This window comes from Malus domestica, chromosome 10 (genome assembly GCF_042453785.1).
Source record: "Malus domestica chromosome 10, GDT2T_hap1".
Taxonomy (NCBI): domain Eukaryota; kingdom Viridiplantae; phylum Streptophyta; class Magnoliopsida; order Rosales; family Rosaceae; genus Malus; species Malus domestica.
This window is the reverse complement of record NC_091670.1, coordinates 36,309,264-36,333,062: the sequence shown is the minus strand read 5'-3', so window position 1 is coordinate 36,333,062 and position 23,799 is coordinate 36,309,264. Positions and strand designations below refer to the sequence as shown.

Here is a 23,799-nt window from a genome sequence, read left to right as displayed (position 1 = left end):
GGAAATCAAAAATCTTAGAAACTAAAAATTGTCAACTGGAATTTAAGGATGAAGATCTAATAAGAAAACTGATACCTTTGGTATTGCTCCAACATCTTATATGAATCCAATTAGCTAATATAGAAGCATGCATTCCTCACAAAATATTTAATTTTGGTTAAGCATTCCCACATGATTTTGATCAATCAAATCAAATATGAAATTAAGAAAATTGAAACTTTTCCTTCAATCGGCTCCTTGTTCGAAATCTATCTTCTTTATGAAAATTAGGAGTGAAATAGACATTCGATCTCTTTGACCATATAAAAAACATGATATCTCTTACCATAAAAATGACATGGTATACCAATATCATGCACGCTACATGCATGCTTTCTCATTATTTGCACAATAATGTAAGTTTGTGGGTATTCTCAGGTCCCATACCACATAGTTTTAGAGTCCGGTGACTTTCTCTCTATGTTTCTTGACTTTTGTAGGGTCTGGAGACCCAGAGGACACCTTGGATACGCCACTGAATGTAACAAGACATCCCTAAATGTAAATATATCAGTTAAATTAAAAAATTGTTAATTTGTTTAGTTGTATTCCTCCATTTTTTAGTGTAAAATTGTAAACATATCGTTTATATCAATTTTTTTTTTGTGCCATTGGTAGATTGATGCAAAATGGGAATGCTAGGAAGACTAAATTTAATGACACATAATTTAGTTTGCAAATTTTGTCTTCAAATTTAATCTCCCTAGCATTACTTGATGCAAAATGTTTAGAAACAGGATATCAAAATCCCATGAGTAGCGAAATGGAAGGGTTTTAAGACCCGACCGGAAATCCTATGGACTGAAAAGGATTTTGTTAGGATCATGGATTGATATTAGCATTATGGATCACTATCTTGGGTTAGTCATTAACTATTATTCGGCTTTCTTTTTGTATGTGGGTTATATATTTGTAAATGGTTAATGAATCATGAATCAGGATTTGTTTCACTAATGAAATATTTGTTTTGAAAACAAATGATATTTTATGTTAAATTAATTAAAACTGCAGGAAGAGGGTCGAACTTATACTGGTTAGGACATATTTTTCCAAGGTTCTGAAAAACGCTAGGTGTTAGTCGGGTGGCGGGCTAGCGCCTAGCGCCTAGGCAGCTAGGTGGGCGCCTATGCGGATTTAGGTAAAGTTCTTGTATATCTTACAAATAAGTGCATATTGTCACTTACAAAAAATTAAACTTGTATGAAATCCATGGATAAGATAATAAAAGAATGATAAAATGCAAAAAGAGTATCCAACAAGTCCAAAATTTAAAAACGCATTAAGCATATATGCCATATAACCATAGTGAGGAGTATTGTAATGTATGCTGACACATGTATAACAAGTTCACAATTTAAAACAACATAAAATGCAAAATAGGAGGAAAATAAGGAAATATAGTAATGTAAGATACTTAATCTAAGTTTTTATTTTTTATTTTTTAAATTTCAAAAAAAACAAAAACACCCAGCCGCCTAGAGCCACCCCGATTTTTCCAGCTGTTTTGCTCAAAATCTCCTCAGTTCCAACCAAATTCTCTAATAAGCCAATTACGTGCAATTACGTGCCCGTGGATACTTCGTATACCCCCAGATGTTTTCGCTCACAGGGCAGCAGGCACCACTGGAACCATCATAGACTCAGGCGGTGACATATCGCTACTTAACAATGCTGCTTTCAACGCACTCTGCCCCACCGGAACCATCATAGACTCAGGAGGTGACATATCGCTACTTAACAATGCTGCTTTCAACGCACTGAAAACAGCCTTAACAAACTACTTTCTTCAAAACGGTTATGACTACCATGTGATTGCAGGTCAGTATAACCTTGAGCTGTGCTATTTGAGACCTGGCTTTCAACGCACTCTGCCCCACCGGAACCATCATAGACTCAGGCGGTGACATATCGCTACTTAACAATGCTGCTTTCAACGCACTGAAAACAGCCTTAACAAACTACTTTCTTCAAAACGGTTATGACTACCATGTGATTGCAGGTCAGCATAACCTTGAGCTGTGCTATTTGAGACCTGCCTCCGCGGGCTATCTCCAACTTCCTACACTCACCTTTGTTTTCAGTGATGGTTCGGGTCTTCAAGTTCCGGCTCACAATATGTTTCTACTAGACGGGGACGCCAGAACCAAATACTTTTGCCCGGCAATGCACCGGAGCCCAGACCAAAGTTAAGAAATCATCGTATCATATACGACACCACAAACGGGAAGCTGCATCTTGGCATAGAACTTTGTCATACAGTCTTAGCTAGCAAGCTTTCTCTTTTAACTAACTAACTAACTATAAACTGTTTTGATATTCTAACCGTTGATTGAAGTAATGAGTTGGCACTCCATCTAACCATTAATCCATCTCAGTCAACATCCCCCCTCAATCGTGGCTGGGGTACTCAGCCTAAGATTGGAACAGTGTCGAAGAAAGGCTGGACTGTGCAGACCTTTTGTAAGAACATCGGCAGTTTGATCCTCAGTTGGAATGTACACCACTTCTAGATCTCCTTGTTGAACACGTTCACGCACAAAATGAAAATCCGTGTCAAGATGCTTTATGCGAGAATGAAATACAGGATTCGCAGTAAGAGCTATGGCAGACATATTATCGCAATGAATTGTAGGAGGTGAAGACAAAAACACATCAAGATCCTTCAGTATTCCCCGCACCCAAGCAACATCAGCTGCAGTGTGAGCAAGAGCCTTATATTCAGCCTCTGTTGAACTCCTCGAGACTGAGCATTGTTTCTTTGATTGCCAAGACACGGGATTGTTACCCAGATACACGACATAGCCTGTTATCGACCTTCTAGTGTTGATATCAGCCGCCCAATCAGCATCGGAAAACGCAGTTAATGTTGTTTCCTTAGCTGCTGAATATAGAATCCCATGGTGTTGTGTGCCTTGAAGATAACGAAGTATGCGTTTGACTGCTGCATAATGCACTTCCGTTGGAGACTTCATAAATTGACATACTGTATTAACAGCATATGCAATATCTGGCCTAGTAAAGGTCAAATACTGCAATGATCCTACAATACTCCTGTAAAGAGAAGGATCAGTCAACAAAGAACCCCCAGAAATGACCAGTTGATCATGAGGTTTGCATGGAGTAGCTGCAGGTTTACATGAATCCATCCCAGCCTTATGAATCACATCTCTAATATACTTGGACTGATTTAGAAAAATATCCCCATTGTCCTTATAAGAAATCTGCAATCCAATGAAGTATGTCAACTGTCCCATATCTTTGATATCAAGGATCTGGGACCACTCCATTATTTCCTTGGTGTTCAAATCACAACCAATACAGAAGGGTTGTTTCTGTCTCAGCATAGATATGTCACCGATTTATTGACAAAGACAGAAATGCATCAGTCCAAGTCTTATGCTACTCCTTGTCTGCCTTCTCATCGCCTTCTTAAGGATGATGGCATACCATTTGACAATCCTCCATTGTACAGAAGTATAGTGGGCGCCTTACAGTATCTCACTTTCACAAGACCTGATATTGCTTTTTCGGTACATCAGGTTGCTCAGTTCATGCAGTGTCCCATGGAGTCTCATTACTTGGCTGTCAAAAGGATATTACGGTATCTTAACGGCACTCAACATTATGGTCTTCAATATACAAAGGGCGACTTGGAGTTAAATGCATTTAGTGATGCGGACTGGGCAGGGGATCCGAATGATCGACGCTCTACAACAGGTTTGGTTGCTTTCTTGGGTTCTAATCCCATTTCGTGGTCATCAAAGAAGCAGAACACTGTCTCTCGCTCTTCTACTGAAGCTGAGTATCGTGCCATTGCTACAACAGCAGCTGAGCTTGATTGGATAAGACATATTCTCACTTTTCTGCAGATTACAGTTTCGACTCCATCCATTATGTTTTGTGATAACCTCTCGGCTATTGCTCTGACTTGTAATCCAGTGATGCATCAACGAACCAAACATATTGAGATTGATATCCATTTTGTTCGTGACAGGGTTGCCCAACAGTTACTTCAAATGCAGTTTGTTTCCTCTAATGAGCAATTTGCTGATATTCTGACAAAGGGCCTATCTGCACCACTTTTTCGTGCTCATTGCTGCAATCTCAAGCTTCGTGGTCCTTCTCCTGAGCTTGAGGGAGGATGTTAACAGTATAGACTCCTAGGCGGCCGCCTATGCCGTTTTTTAGAACATTGTATTTTTCTCACGTCTATGCTACAATAATGTATATTAATTTCCATATCCTTCTTTTTACTGACTTAGTGTTAGGGAAATCTGGCCAGTGTTTACAAACAGAGAAATAAAAAAGGCAACAGGCCCTTTAAGGGAAGGGATCCCCATTTATTTTTTCAAAAAATGGGGACACCCTCTTGATCCTTAGATTTGGCTTTAATGAAATTTTGTGGTTGAGATTAAATCACAGGCCACAAAATCTCAACCACTGAATTTCATTAAAGTCAAATCTAACGGTCAAGAAGATGTCCCCATTATTAAAAAAAAATGGGGATCCCTCCCCTTAAAGGGTTCCAAAAAGGCAATATATATACCTGATAATCTATCTGACCATTTCAGCCTCAGCCTCAGCCTCAGCCTCGTACGGTCTGTAAACAATAGACAGAGACGCCTTCCATTTGATATAATAATAACTTTAGTACGTGTATTTAGCATGGAACGTATGTTACTTTGGAGCCAAGTCAATCAGATAGGACTCGGATAATTTAGCATAAAGCTTTGGCTTGATATGTTTAACACGTACTATATATATGCATGTTGATCAGTATTTTGGAAACCAAAGGGAAACGTTCAATTCCCTCACCTCTCTTCCAATCCTTTCAATCTCTCATTTGCAGTAACTTCATATAGAAGTATATATAATCTCATACAAGAAGTTGAAATACTAAGATGGCAAGCCAAATACTGCTATTGACTACTCTCCTAGCCATAACATGTTCTCTGGTTGTTGCTTTTGAGCCTAGCCCGTTGCAGGATTTCTGCGTTGCTAATGCTACTAGCCTAGGTTTGTTTCGATATCTTCAGCCAATCATGTGAAGATCATAAGCTTTAATTTGCATTTGGAAACATGTACAATTCTTACTGACTTTAATTTGTTGTTTGTAAATCGTATTTGTGCATATATTACAGTAGTAAGAGTGAATGGGCTACCTTGCTTGGACTCCAAGCTAGCAACAGCTGAGCATTTCTTCTTCAGTGGACTTCACATCCCGCGCACACTTCAAACCCTGTTGGTGGAAAAGTCACCCCTGTCAATGTGGCTCAAATTCCAGGGCTCAACACCCTCGGCATCTCACTCGCTCGCATCAACTACGCACCAATGGGTGTTATCCAACGCCACACTCATCCTCGTGCCACCGAGATTTTGACAGTCTTAAAAGGCAAGCTCAATGTTGGCTTTGTGACCTCAAGCCCCGAGAACAAGCTCATCTCGAAGGTGTTGGGGAAAAACTTAGAGTACACAACTCTAACACAAGTGTTAGAGAGACAAAACAAGTAAACAAATTACTTGTATTACACACACAAAATATTACAACACTCATAAGGACACAACTTTTAGAAGCAATGACACTCACTCACTTTCTAGAGACAAACTCTAGATCACTCACACTCCTACAAGACTATTCTTGCTTCTCACTCTCACTTGGTTGCCTTCTTGGTTGGTTGGTTGATTGGTTGCTTGATTGATACAAATGGTGTGGATGCCTTCTCCTTTTATAGGCATGGATGGAACCTTGGAGAAGCATGGAAACATCATGCTAGAGTTATCTAGATAATTCTACTAACTTCCCAAGCTAGAATTATCTACACTAATCTTGCATGTTGGTGGAAACCTCACCATTCTTCTAGAATCTTCCACCAACTTAAGGAACAACCTTCTTTGCTAGAGTTTTCTAGCATATTCCCATTATAGAATCTTCTAGAGAAAACCATGCATGTTTGAACTAGACCAATCTAGTTCCTTTGTACCGACTGATCTTAATGGGCTGGTGTTGATCTTTAACAGAAGGTCCTTAAGAAGGGTGATGTGTTTGTTTTCCCTGTTGGGCTAGTTCACCATCAGCAAAACCTGGGTTCTGAAACTGCCATTGCTCTATCTTCTTTGAGCAGCCAAAACCCTGAAGTCTACATCATTTCTAATTAATGCTGTGTTTGGATCCAATCCTGCCATTTATGAGGATGTTCTTGCCAAGTCTTTTCAGATCGACAAATCCCTAATAACGATCATCCCTCAGTTTGTACCTTGTGTTTGCATCTTGTGATTTGTAGAAGAAAATGTGTACTACAACCACCGTGAATTGAATTGTTTTATATGAAATGTTTTCATATTTTGATTCATGTTTAGTGACCCTTGTAAAAGTGCATCGAGAGGCAGGTGATTCAAATTGCAAGAGAAAATCGAAAACCAAATAAACTCAAAACAACGTAGCTAGAAAATAAAACAGAACAAAAATCATTTGTTTAGATTTAATTTCTTTAGTTTTAGGTTTAGTATCATTACTTTTTGAGTGTTTAAAATTGAGTTATAAGAAAGTTTGCACGATAAAGTACATTTTGTAGAATAGAAAAGTGATAATTTACGGAACTGGATCCTCTCATCAACTTAGGATGGGAATCCTCATGAGCAGCCCATTTGGACTGTTCAAAGTTGATTCAACGGCTACATTTATTATAACTTTAGAGGGCCTCCTATTTGGAGCCGTTGGATCAAATTTTAAAGGTCCGGATGAGCTGCTCAGGAGGATCTCCATCATGAGCTCAGGAGAGAATCTAGTTCCATAATTTAGTGTTATGTGAAGATAAAAATCAACTAACAATAATGATCAGAGGAGGATCGGTGGGACATTATCGTTTTTCACACACTCGAGCACATATTACCGATCCTTATTTGAGAAAAGGGATGTGATATCCACACACCCCATTTTACTTCTCACACACATTTTTAATTTTTAACCGTCAGATCGGATGAATTGAAGAAGATCAATGGACAAAAATTAAGGGATGTGTGAGAAGTAAAATGAGATGTGTGGATAGCACACCTCCTGAGAAAATTGATACCGTCACACCAATTCTCCCTTTCTTTAATCTGTTTTTGGATTTTTGTTTTATTTCTATTTCATTACCATAACATCAAATTATATTATCGTCATATTCTACGAAATGTATATTTCGGGGCAAAATTTCTTATTATTAGAGATATAATATAAAAGGAAAATTAACGAAAAATCCAAAAAAATTTCTCTTTTAATGAAAAGCCCTGAATAGTACCAGGGAAAGATATAAATATGATTTTTCGTTAAAAGTGAACAGTACCGAAAATGTTTTGTTAAAACTTCCTAATATAAATGATACTATCCACGTATGTGGTAAGAGACTAAGGGTGGCATTACTCAACTTTCATATGTGCGCCAAACACACGTGTGAACCGTCCCTAATCCCAACGGCTAGTAATTATAATTAAACGGCTAATTTTCCTTTTTATTTTCTTTTTGAAAACGAATAAACGGCTAAATTTCTTTCACTTTCTCTCAATTCTCAATCCATCTGCTCTCACCTTTCTGCTTTTTTCTTTCACTTTCTCTGTGATTTTCTCTCACTTTCCCATCGATCCCCAGGTAACCAATAACAATATAAACAGTTCACCGCAAGGCAAACTAACTGGTTTTCCTCGCCTCTCTCTCTATCTCTCCAAACCGATTTCTCGCTCTATCAAGAAACGCGTCTGAAAATTTTCCCAAGAAAGTGACGCGTCCTTCCGGCTACCAAAAACCCTTTCTTGGAGGTATTCACGAAAAGGGTCTCAAGACTTTCCCGAGAAAGTGATAACTTTTCTGGGTACTTTCATAGATTTTGTTTCGTAGTAATACTGTAATAGGACAATGTGGACCAGAGACAAGAACTTTCGCACAAGAGGCTTCTCGACGCCGCCTGCGACATGGAAGACGGCGCCGCCAACCCCTCCGGCGGTGCCGATGTCAGAAGGGAAGAGAATGTCGCCTTCGAACAGAGATGATCTTTTTCACGTTGTGCATAAAGTACCTGCCGGCGATTCTCCCTACGTCAGAGCCAAACAAGTTCAGGTAAGAAAGTTTGAACTTTTATTATGCGTAATTTGGTATAAATTTTCTTATGGGTTTTATTTTTCAAAATTAGCTACTGTTCTTCTTTCTTGTTCATTGGTTTCCCCAAATGATTTTTTTCCTGGAAAATTCTCCTTTTTCCTGGAAAGTAAGAACTTTTAGATGCCAATTTTGTTCCTTAAATTAGTGGAAATTATATTGGAATATCTTTCTTGCAATTTGTTAAGATAAAAAAAAAAAGTGAATAATTAAGTTTTTTGTTCTTGTGAAATTGGTTGTTCTGTTACCGTGGTTACCTTGAGTTGCAGACAAAAGTTACTAGGTTTTGGGTATACAGAGTAGAAAGTAGCCGTTTTGATTTTTTCGGTTGATAAAAATTGCATGATCAAGGTTCTTTTATTTTTCCTCACTGTTATATGTATTTGGTTGACTTGCATTTCTTCGAATGCAGTTGATAGACAAGGATCCAGGCAAAGCCATATCCCTCTTCTGGGCAGCTATAAATGCCGGAGATCGAGTTGATAGCGCCTTGAAAGACATGGCAGTTGTGATGAAACAATTGGATCGAGCGGAGGAGGCTATTGAAGCTATCAAATCTTTTCGTCATCTCTGCCCGTATGATTCTCAGGAATCTCTTAACAATGTGTTAGTTGAACTGTACAAGGTAAAGCACCTCCATTTCTACGACAAATTACTTATATTTTGTTATCTCCTTGTTTGAATATTTATTTCTAGAATGCCTTAGCATCTATTTCTACATCGTACTGCTGAATGTTCTATCATAATTTCGAGGTATATCAACCTGTTGCAATAACGTTATCGCAATTGCATATGCTTCTCTCTGTGCGTGTCTGTGTATGTTTATCATTTATCGGTTTTGCAGAGGTCAGGAAGGATTGAAGAAGAGATTGAATTGCTCGAGTCCAAATTGAAACACATTGACGAAGGTGTAGCTTTTTGTGGAAGGAGGACAAAGACTGCAAGAGCTCAGGGGAGGAAGGTTCAAATTACTGTTGAACAAGAGAGAGCAAGGTGAATTTCGCTGCCTTTCTCGTTCTTCTTACTAATTGGTCCCCAAAGTTCTGCATAATTAGATGACTTCGGTTCTCTATCAATGCAGAATACTAGGGAACTTGGCCTGGGCTTACTTGCAGAAAGGTGATTACAAAACTGCCGAAGAGTATTACTTGTAAGTTTCTGCACATCCTGCTTTATATTCCTACATGTGAAACGATGTATTTTTATATATGTATATGATCTGTTCCGTAAAAAATCTCAGGAAAGCTCTGTCATTGGAACCGGATAAGAACAAGCAATGCAATTTAGCAATCTGCTTGATGCACATGAACAGATTTACAGAAGCAAAACATCTGCTTCAAGTTGTAAGAGATTCATCTGGAAATAAACTAATGGATGAATCTTATGCCAAGTCTTTTGAGCGTGCTTATCAAATGCTGACCGAACTAGAGGCACAATCAGTTTTAAGACCAATTCAACAGGATGGAAGATCTTACATGTTCTCCAGAAGGCGGGCAGATGGACGCGAAGAAGAAAATCTATCTGTTGATCAATGGAAGAAAGATCGTTATTTCAAAAACCTGTGTGAGAGCAGGTCTAGTTTTTCCAGCAGAATGAAGGATAATCAGGGTGATATAGTGGGAGCAGGAACAACTCCAAATGCAAAGACATATTTTTCTCCAGGTCCTGCTATATGGGATCCAGAAGTTCAATTTTCACAACCAAGAAGATCTCCTTGGGGATTTAATGGTGGACATCCGAGGAGGGAACTCTCATTCGTCCGATGTCCAAAAACAGAAAACGTGCGAGCACATGCTGTTCGAAATCTCAATGAAGATTTGCCATCTTCAACTGTTGGAAAGTCAGAATTCCCAGTTCACAACTCGGTGTCTAGTTTGTCTTCACCAATTAGCAGAGATTTGAGGAGGCCCCAAGGAGGTGCAGCGGTACGATCTGTTCTGCAACCCATATCAAGTGGAAATTGGAAGGGTACCTCTCGGGGGAGTGATGGCTGTTTCCAACTGAAAGATAAAGCCACTGTGGTCGGTTCTTCCCAGAATACTGTGAACGGAGACTGGAGAAAGGGCAGCTGGGAAAACGGCGGTATCAAGAAATCTGCAGAACCACAAATGGCAGGTGAAAATGCAAAAGCACTGGATATTGTCATTGATGGAGGTCAGAATCAGAGCTCTGATACAACTGTTTTAGGCAGCATGGAACCGATTGTTGTGGAAGGCTGCTTCCGAGAGAACAGTTCTGGTGAAATATATGAGGTCCAGCAACCCGTAGCAGAAAATCAAAAGCAGGGTCCTCATCTTTCAATGTACAGTTGTGGTAAGAAAAGCTGGGCAGATATGGCTGAAGAAGAAGAACAAGAGTTGTTTAATGGAAGCACCGAATACTTTGACTTTAACAATGAAAACCTGAACTGTAACATACCCTCTGAAATTCCTTGTCTGCAAACACAAGTGAAAAGTCTGGGCTCAAAGCTTGAATCAGTTGATCTTAAAGACAAAAATGTTATATCCGGCAATGCTGGTTCACCAAGGAATTCTGCAGTGCGCCGTTCTTTGCGATTTGATCAGCAGCAGGATCGAGAGTCAGTAGACTACATCAGTTCATCATCCTCAGTTCCGAAGGCGGGCAGGAGAAAAAGGTTGCAGAGTTTCCAGGACATAACTGAATTTCAGGATAGTCCATGAAGAATCAGAACCAGTCTTATAATATAGCAGTACTTGGAGGATTTTTGGAAAAAATTTCAGTCTCTTGTTTCCATCTCAGTGTGATATTTTTGCTTCAAGATTTGTATATGTAAAATGGTTTTTTTGATACAAGGTATAAAGGAAGGAAGGTATCAATAACTTGTTGCTTCTTCAATTACTTTGGAGTTATAAATTTTGATATGGATTTACTGCATTCATTATTTCTTTTGAGTCCGCTAGTGAAAAACTACATATAATCATTTCGTTTTTTGTTTTTAGTTTTTAGTTTTCTCTTTTTTCTTCTTAAAACCACACCGGAGTTAAGTAGTAGAAATTCATATAGCATAATATACAAAATTTATCATTTGACAAAAAAAATATATATACAAAATGAAAATTGAAAAATAAAAAATTGAAAACAAACTTATAAGTTTTTGCTTTATCATTTGCCTCCATCTCTCTCTCTTTTCCGTTTCTCTACTCTTGTCATCCCTCCTTTTCTCTATACTTTCCATTTATCTCTAAAAGAAAAACTGAAGTAAAAATGGTTATCAAACGTACCTTATGTTTGAACCCAATTATTTCAAGAGCAATGCTCTCCCGTCATTTTTTCCGCGCATTAATCTGAGCCGCCTTGAATTAAATTGACGGTCTAATAACATAACACAACCATTTTCTTTAATTTCGGTCTGGTTCCGGTTGGTTATGGGCTGAACTCAACCCAGTATCTGGTGAGGGAATTTTGGGCCTGTAGCCCATTAAAACTAAAACCCGGTTTTGTTCCAGCCCACTCCAACTCCGCATTAGCTAGTAGAACCAGTGGCTGCCCATACGCTCAGAGTCAGTCAGCCACCGCCGTCGCGCGCGCTTATTGTCCACTTTGCAGGTAAATCTTCAACTTCTCCTCCCTCCCTCTGCCACCATGTGCGTAATTTCAAAACTGCCAATTTTCTTTTCCTTTCTTCACATTTTCTCGCCAGCCAAACAGAAAATTAAGATAAAATTTTCTTTTCCCTTTACATTTATGTATTTATTTAGCTGGTCTGATTGAAGGCGGTGACGATGGACAGTCAGATTCTGTGTTTTAATCGCAGCATCAGCAGCAGCAGCAGCTGTTTCATCAAACGACAATTTCATCCGCTCATTGCCGCCCCGAAAACCCGAAATCTTTTTCTCCGACGAGGTATGAATCCATCATTGCTCGGTTTCTTTCACTGAATTGAAGTTCGCGATTTTGATTTTGGTGTCAAATTATACTCAAGTGAAGGATTGACGTTTTTACTCACATTGGATTGAATGTAATTCTGTGGTTATTTTCACCATGTGTGTTGAATTTCGAGCCAATTCGGTATCTCTGAGAGTTCTGTCTGTATCAAAGTAGGTATTTTTCTTAAACATTTTTGTACTAGAGATTGGCCCTTCTTGATCGAGTTTCAATTTCTGTAACTTTTCCATCTGCATTGTATTTGAGTTAGTATAGTGCTTGTTGGTATTGAGTTGACTCGAAATTTGGTAAAATTGTTGTGCATGATTAGAGAATTTTTGAAAGTTGGATTGATAAATACGAATCCTATATAAAGTTATTCAGTGGTGTAAAAACTAAAGAGTTTAAATTTGTTTCGTTTGAACCGTTTATGTGCATATGTGCAAATAAAGTGTGCGAAATGTAAGAAATTTATATAGTTAAGAGGAATTACTAATTTGTTTCTGGATTTACTAAAGTGGGACTCTTTGCTCAGGGTTTGCTTGTAAGGGGATAACTTGCTCAATGAAGTCTTACAGGTTATCTGAACTATCCCCACCCGAGGTTGAAAGCCTAAAAGCTCGTCCTCGAATAGATTTTTCTTCAATTTTCAGCACGGTGAGCCTTTCTTTTGTTCCCAAATCCTGACTGTTCTTTAAGAACTTGACAATTTTTCTTTTTTCGGTTGTATTCATACATGAACTCAAAAAATGTAGTAGCTATTCTTGGTCAGGTCAACCCTATAGTTGATGAGGTTCGTACAAGAGGCGATGCTGCGGTTAAGGAGTATGTACTTCATTAATCCCTTTTTATCATTTTATTGATTTATTATGACTTTATATTTATTAACAGGCCTTTCTACTCAGCAATTTTACTAATGATTTTGTTGTTGTTTTAATATGCTTTATTTATTTTTCTCTCACGCACAGTTATACTGCAAAGTTTGACAAAGTTGTACTGGATAATATAGTTGTAGAAGTATCCGAGCTTCCAGATCCTGAGGTATCTCTATGTAGACATATTTTCTGGATACAAGATGTTCATTTTATGTATTGAATTATGATATTTTTCTTATGCAGCTTGATGCAGTTGTTAAAGAAGCATTTGACGTGGCATATGACAATATATTTGCATTTCATTTTGCTCAGAAATCAGCTGAGAAAAGTGTCGAGAACATGAAGGTAAGTCCATATTGCAGCTTGCTTTTTTCTATATACCCAGAGTCTTTAAGCATCTTTAACCATTCAGGGTGTCAAATGTAAACGGGTGGCAAGAAGCATCGGTTCTGTGGGTGTTTATGTTCCAGGAGGAACTGCAGTTTTACCTTCAACAGCTCTGATGCTTTCTGTTGTAAGTTTATCATTTTCATTGCAAAAGTTGCTTTTGGTCGTGTATCATCCTTTGATCTTTATCATGGTTCTCAATCAAGTCATAAAGATTTGATGGACATATGGTTTATCATGTATGCCAGCCAGCACAGATTGCTGGGTGTAAAACTGTTGTTCTTGCAACTCCCCCAAGTCAGGATGGCACCATATGCAAGGTATATGCAAGGTGATTCTTTACTTTGGAGGAATGAGAGGGTTCCAAAACGAGAGCTGATCATTTATGGTTTGCCCCTCAGGAAGTACTATATTGTGCTAAGAAGGCTGGTGTGACTCACATCCTTAAAGCTGGTGGCGCTCAGGTCTGTAAACACTGAAAACCTACTTATATATTTTATCGCATACAGTAATCTGACCATTCTTGTGTGTTACAGGCAATATCTGCTATGGCTTGGGGTACGCAATCTTGCCCAAAGGTGTTAGTTTTTACCTTGTTATTGTGTTGTTCGGAACTTGTCCAGATATTTGTACTATGCCTTATATTTGTTAACAAATTATTAGCTCATATATTCTGAATTTGATTTCTTTTGAAAAAATAGAGGATCAACTATTATAAGAATAAGCGGAGGACTGAAGTTAGCTTAGCTATTATGTTGCAATGTTTTTTTTAGAAATTTCACTTATCTTCTCAATTTTTCTCAAAAACTGTAATATTTTGCTCTTCTTTATCTAAATTTTGTTTACAAACAATTTTCAGGTTGAAAAAATATTTGGCCCTGGAAATCAATATGTCACTGCTGCAAAAATGATTCTCCAGGTACATATACTTACAGTTACAAGTTCTTTGCATAACTTCTAGTGAAGCTGAAACATTGGAGTTAAGGGAGATTCGTTGCATTTACCATCTTGATTTGGCTGCCCCACTTCCCTTTCTGATTTTGTTAACAGAACAGCGAAGCCATGGTTTCAATTGACATGCCTGCGGGCCCTTCAGAAGTTTTGGTCATTGCTGACAAACATGCCAGTCCTGTTCATATAGCTGCTGATTTGCTTTCTCAGGTGCTTCGTTTTTCTGCAATGCTTCTGTTTGTTTGCGATTGATCACTTTCATAATTTAACATTTCATAAGAGAACTAGAGATTAGTTGCAACTTGCTACATAATCATACTGGATATTTTAACTTAATACAATTTACACCCTTACAGTTTTAAAGATTGAGGCTTTGATTCAACTTTAGTCTACTGAAGTGGCTTCAAGCTGGATGTTATTTGTTGCAGAGCTTTTAGTGCATTATGTGAAATCTAGATGCTTGATATAGTATTTGGGAATGTTTGTGGCCCGCGGGATGCATAAGTAACTAATGCAATTTCAGGCTGAGCACGGTCCTGATAGCCAAGTTGTTCTTGTAATTGCTGGGGATGGTGTGGATGTTAAAGCTATAGAAGAGGAAATCAGCAAACAGTGCCAAAGCCTACCAAGGGGAGCGTTTGCTTCAAAAGCACTGAGCCACAGTTTCACAGTGTTCGCTCGGGATATGGTTGAGGTTTGTCCTTGCATCCTGACATGATATGCCTATCACCAAATTTAGGAAGGCCCTTTATGTACATCATTGGAATCACATGTGGAAATCGGTATAGTGATTAGTGTCAGGGTATTTGTAGCATACAATTCATGTCATCAAATGTTAAACTACCTTGGAGAGGTTGCAGTGTCTACAGAACTGAACAAAAATATCATAGTATGGATACAGTCTTGCTTTCTAATTAGATACAGTCTTGCTTTCTAATTAGATACAGTCTTGCTCTAGTAAGGAGTTAGTAATGTGGCAACTTAAGAAAGTAACCTTGGGTTGTTAGATCTAGGATTTATACACTCGCACATTAATCTTGGCAGTGAAAGGAGAAGTAACGGCCTAGGGTTAAGTCCTTAAGTTGCCTCTTTATATTAGTCACCGGAGCTGAATTTTATGTGATTTGTGGAATGGTGTCCAAAAGTGCAATTTTTGTTTCAGCATTTCCTTTCCATGGACAATTAGAATTGCACTGTTGCTGTCTATTGGTTCAGTTTATTTCGCTCTTAACATTAAAGGTCCTCATTATTTGTCCATATTTTATTATCTCAATTGGTGCATTTGATTAAAAGTGTTTCTTTTTAGTATTTTTATGACAACTATTTTGTTCGCTATCGCTTCTTGTAAAACAAAAATGACAACTATTTTTGTATCTGCATGTCTACAAAGCAACATTTTTGTTTACCTGCATGTTGTTTGAGACGTTCTGCGTGATCCTGAATTTAGACATGATGATGGCTGTCTCAGGCAGTCTCGTTTTCAAACTTGTATGCACCCGAGCATCTGATCATCAATGTCCAGGATGCAGAAAAGTGGGAGAGTTTCATTGAAAATGCAGGTATAGTTCTCTTATCCTGTTACTTGACAGTTGTCCTCCTTTTTGTCTTTCAATTGTGTATCACAATGCTGATCTTTGCTGCCATTTTCCGATGGTTCCAAGCGTTGGTCTATGTGAGTGATTACTGATCACTCATTTGTACTTGTAGTTGTACAGATGAAACTCACTAGCTTCACCCTCGCCACTATAAAATTATGATTTTGTTTCTGGCCGATATAAACTAACTAGATATCTGAACTTTGATATCTTTCGCTTGCAGGTTCTGTATTTTTAGGGCAGTGGACACCGGAAAGTGTGGGAGATTATGCGAGTGGGACGAACCACGTCCTTCCAACGTATGGTTATGCGAGGATGTATGGTGGTGTGTCTTTGGACTCATTTCTCAAGTACATGACAGTGCAATCTTTGACAGAGGAAGGTTTGCTAAAGCTCGGCCCATACGTGGCAACCATGGCCGAAGTTGAGGGACTAGAGGCTCACAAGAGAGCTGTAACCCTTAGACTTAAGGATATCGAAGCCAGGCAGGTCCTAACGTAAGGCAATTTCGGCAGGAGACCATTTGCCAAATTTGTTCTCGCCTTCAGGTAAATTGCCCTTTTTCGGAAACACGTACCAGCTAGCATTCGAAACTCTACAATGGTGGAATTTGATTGTTGTACCATACAGAGGAAAACTGGTGGGTGGAATGAGGGGGGACAAAAAAATGGGGATATAACATTGAACTTTGTTGTAGGTTGGTAATGTAAAACAAATGAATTATCTTTTCTTCCTTTTGAAGCCATTCCCTTTCTTTTGTTCCAAATTTGCAATAAATGGTATTGAGACTTCTGATAAATGGAATAATGTTTTACAAGGCTTGTTGCTGTTGACGTGATGCTCAATGTTTATAACGCTTTTCTTTTTCGTTAGTTGGAGGAAATCGAACCCTTAACTAATTAGTCATGGTCTAGATTCATTGTCGATCATTAATGGGTTGTTTGAATAACTATTTCGTTATCAGTTTTTAGTTTTTAAATTTGGGTTTTTTTACCTGTTTGTTTTAGTCTTCGTTTTTGAAAATTGAAAGTAGCTATGAAACAAGATTTCAGTTTTTAAATTTCGAAAACGTGAAAACAAACAACTTCTAAATTAATAAGCACATTTTTAACTTGAAAGAAACACATCCCATATTGTAAAACTCCATATATCAACAAAGTGCGGACAAAATGTTTCACATACCATTTCCAATTAATCATATTGGTTTCTTTTTAACTCTAGGAAGACTTTGGGTGAAAAAAACAATTGAAACGACACAATATTATGCCTTGCTTCAACCGTCTTGATAGGAGGAATTCGAACATCTCATATACATGACTAAACACTTTGAACCGTTTGAATTACAAGTTCCTTGATTTGCTCTAAGAGTTGAAGGAAGATTCAATTCAAAGTAGTTTCTTTTTAGAGAGATTCCAATTTTTGTAGATCATTTGCCCCCATAAAATGAAATAATAAACCCCTAAAAATCAGTATCAAAAGGAATTAAACGTGACCATTGGTCACCTTGTCCAATATATATATATATATATAAATTAAAGTAAAAATTAAAACGTAAACAGGAAACAACGGGGAGAACGAAAGAAATAAAATAAAACTAATGAAAATTATTTGAAAATTTTGAATTTTAACAATAAGAAAAAAATAAATGGTAAAATAAATATTATTAAGATTGACTTTTTAATGGAAAAATATAATTTTTTGTTAAATAAACAGTACCATAAACTTTTCGTTAAAATTTCTAAAAAATAAAAAGAAGGAAATAAAAAAGCCTTTGCTTGAATTCCAAAACGAAAACAGATCTGCGACAAGGTCACTCACTGCTGCTGCTAGTGACCTCTCTCTCTCTCTCTCTCTCTCTCTCTCTCTACCTGTCTATCTACGCATTGCATTTCGATGTCACCGGCCTTTGAATAATTTCACATCTGAATTCCCAGATCTGAATCTCTCTCTCTCTCTCTCTCTCTCTCTCTCTCTCTCTCTTCCTGAATTTCTTACGCCTGCTGATTGGTTTCCGAGAAAATTTGTGTGGATCATTGGACGATTTGCTAATCCAATCCACCGTATCGTATCTCTGGTTTGCTAATCAAGAATCCGCATTCCCAGATCTGAGGTATGTTCGCTTTCTCTCTCTGTACTTTCACATCCTGATTGGCTGCTGAGAAAATTGATTAGTAAAAAAATGGATAGTTGGATCGAAAGCATTGTAAATTGGGGAAATCTGTGGGGTGATTTGTATTCTTGAATTGAGTTTAAATCAATTAGATTGTGCTTGTTTGTTTGATCTTTGATTTCAATTAGGGGCGTTTCGATTGGGATTCGAGATGCTGACGAAATTCGAGACCAAGAGTAATCGGGTGAAAGGGCTGAGCTTTCACCCCAAGCGGCCATGGATCTTGGCCAGTCTCCACAGCGGTGTGATCCAGCTCTGGGATTACCGAATGGGCACTCTCATCGACCGTTTTGACGAGCATGATGGCCCTGTGCGTGGCGTCCATTTCCACTCCTCTCAGCCGCTTTTCGTCTCCGGAGGTATAACATCACAATTCAATCTTATTTTTGTCTGTTCGTTCGCTATGTGTAGAAATCTGCAAATTTCAGGCACTTAATGTTATAGATTCGATATGAAATGGGAATAATGTAGTTTATACTGCCGTGTTATTTTGTCACATTGTGTAATGTATGGTCATCTTGCTGTACCTCGCCCGATGCATCCGTTAGAATGGTAGTGTAGTTCATTAGGTTCTTCTTGATGCCATGTAGAATGAATCAGATCTGAACTATTTACTCTTATATTCTTAATCTGAAAATCAGTACCTCTGTTTTTCCTTACTCTATCAACCTGAGAAGCATGTACTTGTTTGTGAAGTCTTAAGTTATTACTTATTATGATGGCACTGCCGATTTGGAAGAGAGTCTAGAGAGAAGTAATTGATTGTTTATGCTTAAATGGCAGGGGATGATTACAAGATCAAGGTGTGGAATTACAAGTTGCATAGGTGTTTGTTTACACTTCTTGGACACCTTGATTACATCCGAACTGTTCAATGCCATCATGAGTACCCTTGGATTGTCAGTGCAAGTGATGACCAGACGATCAGAATATGGAATTGGCAGTCCCGAACTTGTATTTCTGTGCTTACTGGACACAACCACTACGTCATGTGTGCCTTATTCCATCCAAAGGAGGATCTTGTTGTCTCAGCATCATTGGATCAAACTGTTCGTGTTTGGGATATTGGTGCCCTTAGGAAAAAGACGGTTGCCCCAGCAGATGACATCCTGCGCTTGAGTCAGATGAATGCAGATTTCTTTGGTGGAGTTGATGCTGTTGTAAAATATGTTTTGGAAGGTCATGATCGGGGTGTGAATTGGGCATCATTTCATCCTACACTCCCTCTAATCGTCTCTGGAGCAGACGATCGACAAGTGAAACTTTGGCGGATGAATGGTATGTCTTTTTTCTTCTATTTCAGTTTTCATGTGAAATAAACAATTTTTAACTATGCACCTCTCTTAGATTGGTTTTTAACAAGAAACGAAAAAATATTTCTGCATCTGCTTCTTGCTTTCATGTACCAAAATCTTTTTTTATTTTTTTATTATTTTTTTTTATAAGAAGAAACGAGAATAATTGAAAGACAGTTTGTTATAAAAAAAATTTCTTTAAATTTAAATAGTTGGGAATATTTAAATCGAATTAATTGTTTAATTATATTCTTTTTAGATAATAGATCCAGTTGTCGTTATGTCAAACACAACATGTGTTGGGAAAATATATACCTAAAGACTGATCTTTTAGTCTATTATCGTCATACTCGGTATCTGCCTTTCTGTAGCAACCAAGCACATGATATAGCAACCGAATTGTGATTTAAATTTTTTTCTATTATTATTCTGTCAAATACCAGACATCTATACATATCATTCCCCCTTCTCCTCACCCAAAAGAAAAAAAAAAAAAAGAAACTGAAATTTTTATAGGGTTTAGTTTCACCTCATTAGCTTCTAGAAATTAGGTATGCTAACTTTTGTAAAATTAATTGATGGCCAGTTTCACAAATAATATCATTACCACTGAAAAAAGCCACACAATTGCTTTTGGAGATACAACAACAACAAAGCCTTATCCCACTAAATGTACTATTTATTTCTTGCGAAATGGTATGCATATATAGATTCATAATTAAATACTCTTGCAGTGTGTTCGTATTAGAAAGATTGAAATAGAATTACGGAATCCTGTTTGGTTGAACTGCCAAATGGTAACCTGTTAATCTTTCCGATTTCAGATACAAAGGCTTGGGAAGTGGACACTCTAAGGGGGCACATGAACAATGTATCCTGTGTTCTATTCCATTCAAGGCAGGATATTATTGTGTCCAATTCAGAGGATAGAAGTATCCGAGTCTGGGATGCAACAAAACGGACTGGTCTTCAGACATTTCGCAGGGAGCATGATAGATTCTGGATTCTTTCAGCACATCCTGAAATGAACCTCTTGGCTGCTGGCCATGATAGTGGCATGATTGTCTTTAAATTGGAGAGGGAGCGTCCTGCCTTTTCTGTTAGCGGTGATTCAATATACTATGTTAAAGATCGTTTTCTCCGCTTCTATGAGTTCTCTACCCAGAGAGACACTCAGGTTATCCCTATTCGAAGGCCTGGTTCTTCCAACTTGAATCAAGGGGCAAAGACACTATCTTACAGCCCTACAGAAAATGCTGTTTTGATTTGTTCAGATATGGAAGGGGGGTCTTATGAACTATACGTTATACCCAAAGATAGCTTTGGTCGGGGTGATACTGCGCAGGAGGCAAAAAGAGGAATTGGAGGCCCAGCTGTGTTCGTGGCTCGAAATAGGTTTGCAGTGCTTGAAAAGAGCTCCAACCAAGTTGTAGTTAAAAATCTGAAAAATGAGATTGTCAAGAAGAGTGCCCTACCTATTGTTGCTGATGCAATATTTTATGCTGGAACTGGAAACTTGCTGTGCAGGGCAGAGGACAGAGTCATTATTTTTGACCTGCAGCAGAGAATTATTGTAGGGGAGCTTCAAACTCCTTTCGTAAGGTATATTGTTTGGTCAAATGACATGGAGAGCATTGCTTTACTGAGCAAACATTCAATTGTGATAGCAAATAAGAAGCTAGTGCATCAGTGCACTCTCCATGAGACAATTCGTGTAAAGAGTGGAGCTTGGGATGACAATGGCGTCTTCATATATACAACCTTGAACCACATCAAATACTGCCTTCCTAATGGGGATAGTGGAATCATCAGGACCCTCGACGTTCCCGTATATATAACAAAAGTGTATGGAAACACCATACATTGCTTGGATCGAGATGGGAAGAACTGTGCCATTGTTGTTGATGCAACAGAATATGTTTTCAAGTTATCCTTACTGAAGAAGAGGTATGACCAGGTTATGAGCATGATAAGGAGTTCTGAGCTCTGTGGCCAGGCCATGATTGCATATCTACAGCAGAAAGGTTTCCCTGAGGTTGCCCTTCATTTTGTGAAGGATGAGAGGACTCGCTTCAACTTGGCACTAGGGAGCGGGAACATCCAGATTGCTGTTGCTTCTGCCAAGGAAATTGATGAGAAAGATCACTGGTATCGATTGGGAGTGGAGGCTCTTCGTCAGGGTAATGCAGGCATTGTAGAATATGCATATCAGAGGACAAAGAATTTTGAGAGGCTATCATTCTTATATCTTGTGACTGGAAACTTGGATAAATTGTCCAAAATGTTGAAAATTGCTGAAGTCAAGAATGATGTGATGGGCCAGTTCCACAATGCTTTGTATTTGGGTGACATCAGAGAGCGTGTTAAGATCTTGGAGAATGCAGGTCATTTACCTCTTGCTTATAGCACTGCTGTAATTCATGGGCTCCATGATATCGCTGAACGTTTGGCGGCTGAACTGGGAGATAATGTTCCTGTTTTACCCAAGGTGAAATCTCCTTCTCTTTTGTTACCACCAACGCCAATCATCTGCGGAGGAGATTGGCCCTTGTTGAGGGTCATGCGAGGAATATTTGAGGGTGGTCTTGATAATGTGGGCAAGAATGTTGAGGAAGATTATGAAGAGGCTGCAGATTCTGATTGGGGAGAGGAGTTGGATCTTGTTGACGTAGACAATATTCCAAATGGAGACATCAGTGCAGTGCTGGATGATGAGGAAGCACACGAGGAAAATGAGGAGGGAGGATGGGATCTTGAAGATCTTGAACTTCCACCTGAGATTGATACTCCAAAAACTGCGAGCAATGCCCGTTCTTCTGTGTTTGTTGCCCCAACTCCGGGTATGCCTGTAAGCCAAATCTGGTCCCAGAAATCATCTCTTGCTGCTGAACATGCTGCTGCTGGGAATTTCGATATTGCAATGCGTTTGTTGAGCAGGCAGCTGGGTGTAAAGAACTTTGATCCCTTGAGACAATTATTTCTCGATTTACACATGGGCAGTCATACGTATCTACGTGCCTTCTCGGCAGCTCCTGTGCTCACCGTGGCCATTGAGAGGGGATGGAGTGAATCAGCTACACCTAATGTTAGGGGTCCTCCTGCCCTTGTATTTAAATTCTCAGAGCTAGAAGAGAAGCTTAAGGCGGGTTACAAGGCCACAACCCAAGGGAAATTTGCTGATGCTTTACGTCTTCTCCTTGGTATTCTGCATACTATTCCTCTGATCGTAGTTGATTCAAGGAGAGAGGTTGATGAAGTAAAAGAATTAATTATCATTGTAAAGGAGTATGTTCTGGGTTTGAAGATTGAGATTAAGAGGAAGGAACTTAAAGGCGATCCGGTTCGCCAACAGGAGCTAGCGGCTTACTTCACCCACTGCAACCTTCAGATGCCTCACTTGAGACTTGCATTACTAAATGCCATGAGTGTTTGCTATAAGGCTGGTAATCTCAACACGGCAGCTAACTTTGCCAGGCGACTTTTGGAAACCAACCCCACCATTGAAAACCATGCAAAGACTGCAAGACAAATCCTGCAAGCTGCCGAAAAGAACATGACTGATGCAACCCAGCTAAACTATGACTTCAGAAACCCATTTGTGGTTTGTGGGGCAACATATGTGCCTATTTACCGTGGACAGAAGGATGTGTCATGCCCATACTGCAGTTCTCGGTTTGTTCCGGACCAGGAAGGGAAGCTCTGTACTGTTTGTGATCTTTCAGTGGTTGGATCAGATGCATCTGGTTTGCTCTGTTCTCCTACCCAGATAAGATGATCTCCTGCTGCTCAAGTGGGAGCAATTTTTCCAACCTTCAAGTCCGACAACGGTTATGTTAGTTTTCTCATCTCCTTGAGCAGGGTTTTATGTTAAAGAGCGCAATTTGATTAGGTTGTGTGCTTCTCTTGTATTTCTATTTCAAAATTTATTTCAAGGTACGTGATCATGATTTCGCTGTAATGAACAGGTTGAGCATTTTGGTCTAGGCGATTCTTGTGACTTTTGAAAATAAACAAATTAGATTGAGTTGGTAAATTACTTGCTTTTCCAGAGATTTGTAACTTTGAAATCTCATATATTGTAGACATCATTTTCGTGTTAAAACTTGTTTTCCAAGAAATGTCAATCTGCCTGATTTTGAATATGTTGTGTTTGGAATGTATTTCATTTCTTGTGTGCCTGAGTAACTTTCTGCTAATCAATTCACATCTTGGTGTATGATTGGCATGGAGGTGGAGTAGTGCAAGTACGCCAGTGCTCCGGCAGTTTCTGCCGCGATCTTCAGTCGTAACTCCCAGGAAAGCGATGATTCTTTGCTTTTTATGCTATGAAGATGATCAAAGAGTTCCCCTGGTGATGAACTCATAAACTAGTAGTGGCACCGGTGTCTCTAAACAGCAACCCAATAGCTTCACCACATTTTGGGTTGAAGCTCCGATTTTCGACTTTTCTATGGCAACCACTGCATTAAGT

At 38.7% G+C, this 23,799-nt stretch overlaps 3 protein-coding genes and 1 pseudogene across 6 annotated transcripts; all 4 read left to right on the top strand.

Moving 5' to 3' along the window:
• The first annotated feature begins 4,940 nt into the window (after positions 1-4,940).
• Positions 4,941-6,313, top strand: LOC103446175 (putative germin-like protein 2-1; annotated as a pseudogene).
• A 1,229-nt stretch (positions 6,314-7,542) lies between these two features.
• LOC103446173 (uncharacterized) lies at positions 7,543-11,010 on the top strand. The gene is made up of 5 exons (XM_008385244.4): positions 7,543-8,131; positions 8,583-8,795; positions 9,015-9,163; positions 9,252-9,320; positions 9,411-11,010. Exons 1-5 carry the CDS (start codon positions 7,931-7,933, stop codon positions 10,849-10,851), a joined length of 2,073 nt encoding a protein of 690 aa, XP_008383466.3. The 5' UTR covers positions 7,543-7,930; the 3' UTR covers positions 10,852-11,010.
• A 605-nt stretch (positions 11,011-11,615) lies between these two features.
• LOC103446103 (histidinol dehydrogenase, chloroplastic-like) lies at positions 11,616-16,680 on the top strand. 4 transcript variants are annotated; one of them, XM_008385164.4, is made up of 15 exons: positions 11,616-11,737; positions 11,905-12,034; positions 12,591-12,712; positions 12,828-12,880; positions 13,024-13,096; positions 13,174-13,275; positions 13,343-13,444; positions 13,566-13,637; positions 13,719-13,781; positions 13,854-13,895; positions 14,177-14,236; positions 14,368-14,478; positions 14,792-14,962; positions 15,737-15,827; positions 16,087-16,680. In XM_008385164.4, the coding sequence occupies exons 2-15, from the start codon at positions 11,914-11,916 to the stop codon at positions 16,362-16,364; spliced, it is 1,461 nt and encodes a 486-aa protein (XP_008383386.2). In that variant the 5' UTR covers positions 11,616-11,737; positions 11,905-11,913; the 3' UTR covers positions 16,365-16,680. The 4 variants fall into 4 exon arrangements, with proteins under 4 accessions (XP_008383386.2, XP_008383385.2, XP_070661854.1 ...); XM_008385163.4 differs by having other exon boundaries at positions 11,647-11,737; positions 11,890-12,034; XM_070805753.1 differs by having other exon boundaries at positions 11,681-11,775; positions 11,890-12,034.
• A 956-nt stretch (positions 16,681-17,636) lies between these two features.
• LOC103429640 (coatomer subunit alpha-1-like) lies at positions 17,637-23,361 on the top strand. Its single transcript, XM_029110222.2, has 4 exons — positions 17,637-17,973; positions 18,162-18,392; positions 18,817-19,311; positions 20,153-23,361. Exons 2-4 carry the CDS (start codon positions 18,185-18,187, stop codon positions 23,101-23,103), a joined length of 3,654 nt encoding a protein of 1,217 aa, XP_028966055.1. The 5' UTR covers positions 17,637-17,973; positions 18,162-18,184; the 3' UTR covers positions 23,104-23,361.
• The last annotated feature ends 438 nt before the right edge of the window (positions 23,362-23,799 follow it).

Excerpts from the sequence above, each read along its gene's own strand:
- LOC103429640 (XM_029110222.2), top strand. The coding sequence starts at position 18,185 with ATGCTGACGAAATTCGAGACCAAGAGTAATCGGGTGAAAGGGCTGAGC. Across the intron at positions 18,393-18,816 it reads GCCGCTTTTCGTCTCCGGAG|GGGATGATTACAAGATCAAG; the intron begins GTATAACATCAC and ends CTTAAATGGCAG. Across the intron at positions 19,312-20,152 it reads GAAACTTTGGCGGATGAATG|ATACAAAGGCTTGGGAAGTG; the intron begins GTATGTCTTTTT and ends TTCCGATTTCAG.
- LOC103446173 (XM_008385244.4), top strand. The coding sequence starts at position 7,931 with ATGTGGACCAGAGACAAGAACTTTCGCACAAGAGGCTTCTCGACGCCG. Across the intron at positions 8,132-8,582 it reads TCAGAGCCAAACAAGTTCAG|TTGATAGACAAGGATCCAGG; the intron begins GTAAGAAAGTTT and ends CTTCGAATGCAG. Across the intron at positions 8,796-9,014 it reads TGTTAGTTGAACTGTACAAG|AGGTCAGGAAGGATTGAAGA; the intron begins GTAAAGCACCTC and ends TCGGTTTTGCAG.
- LOC103446103 (XM_008385164.4), top strand. The coding sequence starts at position 11,914 with ATGGACAGTCAGATTCTGTGTTTTAATCGCAGCATCAGCAGCAGCAGC. Across the intron at positions 12,881-13,023 it reads GGCGATGCTGCGGTTAAGGA|TTATACTGCAAAGTTTGACA; the intron begins GTATGTACTTCA and ends TCTCACGCACAG. Across the intron at positions 14,963-15,736 it reads TCGCTCGGGATATGGTTGAG|GCAGTCTCGTTTTCAAACTT; the intron begins GTTTGTCCTTGC and ends TGGCTGTCTCAG.